This window comes from Aegilops tauschii, chromosome 7 (assembly GCF_002575655.3).
Source record: "Aegilops tauschii subsp. strangulata cultivar AL8/78 chromosome 7, Aet v6.0, whole genome shotgun sequence".
NCBI lineage: Eukaryota > Viridiplantae > Streptophyta > Magnoliopsida > Poales > Poaceae > Aegilops > Aegilops tauschii.
In genome coordinates, this window is record NC_053041.3 from 545,821,501 (window position 1) to 545,828,667 (window position 7,167).

General features: G+C 51.8%; 1 protein-coding gene across 1 annotated transcript; it reads left to right on the plus strand.

Moving 5' to 3' along the window:
* The first annotated feature begins 5,446 nt into the window (after positions 1-5,446).
* On the plus strand, positions 5,447-6,890 carry LOC109775518 (probable xyloglucan endotransglucosylase/hydrolase protein 25). The gene is made up of 3 exons (XM_020334258.4): positions 5,447-5,872; positions 5,971-6,164; positions 6,274-6,890. The coding sequence occupies exons 1-3, from the start codon at positions 5,609-5,611 to the stop codon at positions 6,686-6,688; spliced, it is 873 nt and encodes a 290-aa protein (XP_020189847.1). The 5' UTR covers positions 5,447-5,608; the 3' UTR covers positions 6,689-6,890.
* Positions 6,891-7,167: the final 277 nt, after the last annotated feature.

Below are 7,167 nucleotides of genomic sequence, written 5' to 3' on the forward strand. Positions count from 1 at the left end.
GTCCTGCCGAAGGTCATATGTATAACCACGAGCTGTTTTATTTCTGCCTATACGAGGAGGCGGATCGGGCTGGTGTTTGGCCTGAGTTGCCGCTTTATCCCGACCACGTGGTGGTCGGTTAGCCGCATTGCGCGATGATGGTACGGGCTCCGGCACCTCGTTGTCGAACTGAGGTAGCAATTTGCGCTTCGGGTAGCTTTTGGCTGGGCACTTGAGGCCGTATTCTTCGGCTGCTAGGACATTGGTCCATCTATCGTTGAGCAGGTCTTGGTCAGCTTGAAGCTGCTGCTGCTTCTTTTTCAGGCTCCTTGCAGTGGCTATTAGCCGGCGCTTGAAGCGCTCCTGCTCGAGAGGTTCCTCGGGCACGATGAAATCCTCGTTGCCGAGGCTCACCTCATCCTCGGAGAGCGGAAGGTAATTATTGTCCTCCGAGTCGTCGTGTCTGGCCTGTTCATCAGGGCTAAATTGCCCATTTTCCCGTTCCTCCATTTCGGAGGTTGCCCCAACAGGGTCTTCGTTGTCTTCGGCATCGTCCGGAGTATTGTTTTCTCCGATGCTGGTATTGCTATCTTTTGCACGACGTGACTTAGAGCGGCGCCGCTGACGCCGGCGTCTGGGCTGTGTCTCAGGAGGTTTATCCTCGACTCGATCTTCTTTGTCATCGTCGTTAGTTTCTTTAGGTGTATCCACCATATATATTTCGTATGAAGAAGTGGCCGTCCAGCGTCCGGTAAGCGGCGGGTTTTGGCCCTGCTCCTCATCGGCATCGTCGTCCATACTGTCGATGTCCTCGGAGCCATAATCAAGCATGTCGGTTAAGTGATCAACAGTGGCTATGAAGTGGGTGGCGGGTGGGAAGCGAAATTCTCCATCGTCAGCCTCCAGTTCAAACCAGACATAATTCGGCTGAGAGTCCCCCGCTAAGGATAGAACTTTTAATGAGTTTAGCACGTCGCCCAAAGGCGAGTGCCGGGAGATGTCTGCGGAGCTGAATTCGAGGATCGATGACTGATCAAGGTCGACGTATGCGGACTCACAAGGTTCGGAACCCGTAGCCGGAGACGAGTCCGTGGTTCCGGTGACACAGATGTCACTTGAAGTTAGGTCTGTGTGCGGCTCCAACGCCGCTGAGTCTGCGGCTTCCGTGGTGGGGTTGAGCCTCCCGTCCTCGGATGGCGCGATCTGCTCCGGATCTAAGGCCAGAGCGATTACAGGTTCAATTTCCTGGGTATGGTCCGATGACAGATTTATGTCATTTCATCGTGGTGGCAGAGAGCGGCTGCCATGGTCTCGAATCCATCGAAGATCAAGTCTCCACGGATATCCGCGAGGTAGTTCAAGCTTCCAAATCTGACCTGATGGCTAGGGGCGTAGCTTTCGATCTGCTCCAGATGGCCAAGCGAGTTGGCCTGCAGTGCGAAGCCGCCGAATACAAAGATTTGCCCGGGGAGGAAGACCTCCCCTTGGACAGCGTTGTTGTAGATGATTGAAGGAGCCATCGAACCTTTTGACGATGGCACAGCGGAACTCTCAATGAAAGCACCAATGTCGGTGTCAAAACCGGCGGATCTCGGGTAGGGGGTCCCGAACTGTGCGTCTAAGGTTGATGGTAACAGGAGACAGGGGACACAATGTTTACCCAGGTTCGGGCCCTCTCTATGGAGGTAATACACTACTTCCTGCTTAATTGATCTTGATGAATATGAGTATTACAAGAGTTGATCTACCACGAGATCGTAACGGCTAAAACCCTAGAAGTCTAGCATGTATGACTATGATTATGAGTCTTCGGCCCTACGGGCCTAACCCTCCGGTTTATATAGACACCGGAGGGATCTAGGGTTACATAAAGTCGGTTATAGAGAAAGGAATCTTCATATTTGGTGCCAAGCTTGCCTTCCACGCCATGGAGACTCCCATCCGGACACGGGAGAAAGTCTTCGGTCTTCGTATCTTCACAACTCATCAGTCCGGCCCACGTCTAACAGGTCGGACGCCCGAGGACCCCTTAGTCCAGGACTCCCTCAGTGGGCGCGCCCCCACCCTTGTGGGGCCCCCGGGACTCCCCTCCGGTAGATTTTTGTTCCAGTATTTTTTATATTTTCCAGAAAAATTCTCCGTTGATTTTCAGCGCATTCCGAGAACTTTTATTTCTCCACAAAGACAACACCACGGTAGTTCTGCTGAAAACAACGTCAGTCCGGGTTAGTTCTAATCAAATCATACCAAGATCATATAAAACAATTGTAAACATGGCATGAATACTTCATAAATTATCGATACGTTGGAGACGGATCATGTGTCTCCCTCCTATGGCCCATATGGCCCATATCTTCCCCTCGGGGGTTCCGGTAACCCCCCGGTACTCCGATATGTACCCGATACATTCCGAAACACTTCCGGTGTCCGAATACTATCATCCAATATATCAATCTTTACCTCTCGACCATTTCGAGACTCCTCGTCATGTCCGTGATCTCATCCGAGACTCCGAACAACATTCGGTCACCAAATCACATAACTCATATAATACAATCGTCATCGAACGTTAAGCGTGCGGACCATACGGGTTTGAGAACTATGTAGACATGACCGAGACACCTCTCCGGTCAATAACCAACAGTGGAACCTGGACGCTCATATTGGTTCCTACATATTCTACGAAGATCTTTTTCGGTCAAACCGTAATGACAACATACGTCATTCACTTTGTCATCGGTATGTTACTTTCCTGAGATTCGATTGTCAGTATCTTCATACCTAGTTCAATCTCGTTACCGGAAAGTCTCTTTACTCGTTCCGTAATGCATCATCCGGCAACTAATTCATTAGTCACATTGCTTGCAAGGCTTATCATGATCTGCATTACCGAGAGGGCCCAGAGATACCTCTTCGATACTCGGAGTGACAAATCCTAATCTCGATCTATGCCAACCCAACAAACACCTTCGGAGATACCTGTAGAGCATCTTTATAATCACCCAGTTACGTTGTGACATTTGATAGCACACAAGGTATTCCTCCGGCATTCGGGAGTTGCATAATCTCATAGTCAAAGGAATATGTATAAGTCATGAAGAAAGCAATAGTAATAAAACTTAACGATCATTATGCTAAGCTAACGGATGGGTCTTGTCCATCACATCATTATCCTAATGATGTGATCCCATTCATCAAATAACAAGTCATGTCTATGGTTAGGAAACTTAGCTATCTTTGATTAACGAGCTAGTCTAGTAGAGGCTTACTAGGGACATTGTGTTTTGTCTATGTATTCACACATGTATCAAGTTTCCGGTTAATACAATTTTAGCATGAATAATAAACATTTATTATGATATAAGGAAATATAAATAACAACTTTATTATTGCCTCTAGGGCATATTTCCTTCAGAAACTGGGGCCGGCGGACCCAGGCCAAACCCGACGCGCTGGGGGGCGCCGGGTCAAGCGATTTTGGTGCGAACAAACTGTGGGCCCGCCGAGTCAGCGACCCCCGCCTCGTCGTCCTCACAATGCCTCGGTTTCCTGCAGGGAATCAATGCCAAGGCTGCTGCCGGTCAGCCTTCCATTGAAGACGGAGCCAGGGCTCGACGACGCGGCGGCCTTGAAGTGGGCATGCGAAGACTGGGCGCGGACGGAGCTGGAGCGCCAGTGCCTCGCCCTAGAGCAGTTCGCCGCTCGGCGCCGTGGCCGCGACGAGGAAGGCGTCGTCGTCCTCGACGACGACAGCGGCGACGACGCGCCGCCACCGGTCCGCCAGGGCGACCCCATGAAGGGGTCCAGAAGGGGCGACCACATGAAGGAGGAGAAGGACGACGAGGACAACGGCGGCGACTTCGCCTCTCTCGGCACGTTATTCGGCATGTAGTCGCGGCCTCTTGTGTTTTTTAAGTAGTTTATCTATGTAAAAAACTATTTCAGTTCGCCGAAGTATGCTGTTTCGCCGAATATTTGTCCCGTTCGCCGAATTTTAGTCGAATTAATGTTCAAAACAGTTTAAAACAGGCGCCTGGGGGCCGACCTTGGGGGCGTCGGCTGGGAACCCGATCACCCCCCAGGCCGATTTTAGCCCCGGTTCGCCCCCATGCGGCGATTTTTCGAGCCACCTGGGGGGCCGACGGCTGGAGATGCTCTAATGAGCTTCCACACGTCAAGGAATCGACTGACCCAAAAACAAAGTCATCAGTGGAAAATATTCAGCCCAAAAAAAGATAGCACCAAAATAGGGAGAAAAAAAGGAGCATGAATCTTGAAGCAGCACAAACACAAAAATGAACTGACCCAAATTAAAAAACCAGGCACTTATATATATAGTTAAAGTGATTCAAGTTTGTACACTTGAGATTTTCTCATGAAAGAGGCACTTGCCAATAAATGCGAAAGGAGTGGAAGCGCATGAGGGCTGTAACCACCACAGTAGTACTACGCAGCTGCCTCCTCCACTAATAAAAGACTAGGGCTTCTCTCTCTCCTGTCGGCGCCGCCGCCGATCCGCCTCGTCTTCGGTGACCTTAGAGCTATGACGGCGTGGTGGATCCCGGCCCTTGCCGGCGGGAGGCCTCCGTTTTTTGACGCTCCTTCGAGTTTTGTTAAGGTTTGTGTTATGCTCATGAAGACGAGACAGTGGCTGCTCTCAGAAGATGGAATAAGGTTCTCTCGGCCTAGCCCCGTTTCGGTAGTGCGTCTAGTATTGGTGGTGGGCGTGTGGAGGTGTGTCTCCGGCGGAGCTGTCCTTGGTGGATTGCTGGGATCTGATCTTAGTTCATCTACATTCGTGTTGTTCTGGTGCACTGGTCCTATATCTACTATAAGATGTTTTGCCCGGCTCCGGCGGGGAAGGGGCGAGACAACGGCTCGCTTTCGGCTCGCTTCAATGCTTGTAGTCGTAGCTAGGTAGTGTACGGATCTAGATGTAACTTTTATTGGTGTTCGTTGTACTGCCATGATCAAAAATGAATAGGTAACAAAAATCACACAAAAGAAAAAAAAAAAAAACCACCACGTGTTGGTACCTAAAAAATAATCCAGACTAAAAAGCATTCACGGATTGTCAAGCCCGGACACAGAATGACAGAACCAGCACGTCCTCCACGTACCGGAGGAAGAAGAAAAGGCTGATCATCCATCCCCTGCTCAAGTGCTTGAGTGCCATGCCATTTACCTGCACAACACAGGGCCATCTCAAACGCCATGGCTGCAAATTAGGAGCCGTTGCATCCAGAAATCTGCTGCACGTCCCGGTCGATTTTTAATGTGCCACTGTATGTACGCGAGCCTGTCTGGCCGTGGCATCGCCGTGCCAACCCTCTCATTGTCCATCATAAGCTACGTACAGGGCCGTCCTGCCCGCCCTGTCTCCTCTCCTCTCCTCTCCTCTGGCGCCAACTCACACGCACTACACTCACCGGGCTGGCAAAGTTCGGAGTACCATCCACCAGCCACGCCACGCTCATCTACTGACCACTATATAAACACCTCATGCCCTCATCGTTCTACTCACACAAACACAAGCTTGCATCCAACCTTCTCCTCCTCATCGACCTTCTTCTAGTAGTTGTTCCTAGCTAGCTGGTTGAGTGAGCGTAGTTTTGGGAGCAGCAAACGCATGGCTCGCATGGCAGTGTTGGGACTGGCGATCCTGCTCGCCGCCTCGTGTGCCCTGGCGGCGGCGAGCTTCGACAAGGAGTTCGACATCACCTGGGGTGACGGGCGCGGCAAGATCCTCAACAACGGCCAGCTCCTGACGCTGGGGCTGGACAAGGTCTCCGGCTCCGGCTTCCAGTCCAAGCACGAGTACCTCTTCGGCAAGATCGACATGCAGCTCAAGCTCGTCCCCGGCAACTCTGCCGGCACCGTCACCGCCTACTACGTAATAAGCCAACATCCGTTCATTCCTCTGCTTCGAGTTGCTTGCTTAATGTGCTTGCCTAACATAACTCGATCGGTTTGGTTTGTATGAATGTGCAGCTGTCGTCGCAGGGTCCGACGCACGACGAGATCGACTTCGAGTTCCTTGGCAACGTCACCGGCGAGCCCTACACGCTGCACACCAACGTGTTCACGCAGGGGCAGGGCCAGCGGGAGCAGCAGTTCCGCCTCTGGTTCGATCCCACCAACGACTTCCACACCTACTCCATCCTCTGGAACCCCAAGCACATCATGTATGTTTGTTGATCGCCATTGCTCAACCTTCATTTTTGCTTCAAGAACGCCGGCCATCTAGGTACTGAGTACATGGACTGACCGATCAAATTGGTGTGAATAATGCAGATTCATGGTGGACGACATGCCGATCAGGGACTTCAGGAACCTGGAGGGAAAGGGGATCGCGTTCCCAAAGAACCAGCCCATGCGGCTCTACTCCAGCCTCTGGAACGCCGACGACTGGGCCACGCAGGGCGGCCGCGTCAAGACGGACTGGTCCCACGCCCCATTTTCCGCCTCCTACCGCGGCTTCAAGGCCGACGCGTGCGTGGTGACCGCCGCCGGCCGGCCTCACTGCGGCGCCAGCGTCGGCACGGACGTTGCCCCCGGCACAGGCGCGGCGGGCGAGTGGTACAACCAGGAGCTGGACCTGACACGGCAGCAACGGATGCGGTGGGTGCAGAGGAACTACATGATCTACAACTACTGCACCGACCCCAAACGCGTCGCCCAGGGCGTCCCCGCCGAGTGCTCCATGTAGTCCGCATGTCCATCCAGCGAAGCTATTATTGGAGTATGCATACGTTGATCGCCGGAGGCCGGAGATAGGGAAGATGGGGGCGTCTGTATTGTATGATAAATAAGGACTAGTGTGTGTACCGGTGGTATATTCTTCTGTTTGCTCCTTTTTCTTGTCACGTTCAATTCGTGTGTAATATATGCCTCGTCTTGTTCATGTGTTAGTTGCTCCCTCTTCTACTTGGCTCCGGCTTGTTGGTTGGATTGTTCGTTCATGGTACGTTTACTGTGCTCAACTCATCTCGATCCCTTGACCAGCAACTGCTAATTAATCATTGATATACCTCTACCCTGCCAATCACCCGGGTCACTCGAAACGTATGTCGAACCTGATAGTGATAGGCCTACACAGCTATACATGCAACGACAAGAAGCTCGGTCACAAGACACGGCCACTCGAGTAGATCATTTGGGACGTGGTTAGCTTGAGTAGATCATATT

Bases quoted from the DNA above. Each gene is read 5' to 3' on its own strand.
- LOC109775518 (XM_020334258.4), top strand. From the start codon at position 5,609: ATGGCTCGCATGGCAGTGTTGGGACTGGCGATCCTGCTCGCCGCCTCG. The intron at 5,873-5,970 runs GTAATAAGCCAA...ATGAATGTGCAG, and splicing joins GCACCGTCACCGCCTACTAC to CTGTCGTCGCAGGGTCCGAC. The intron at 6,165-6,273 runs GTATGTTTGTTG...TGAATAATGCAG, and splicing joins TGGAACCCCAAGCACATCAT to ATTCATGGTGGACGACATGC.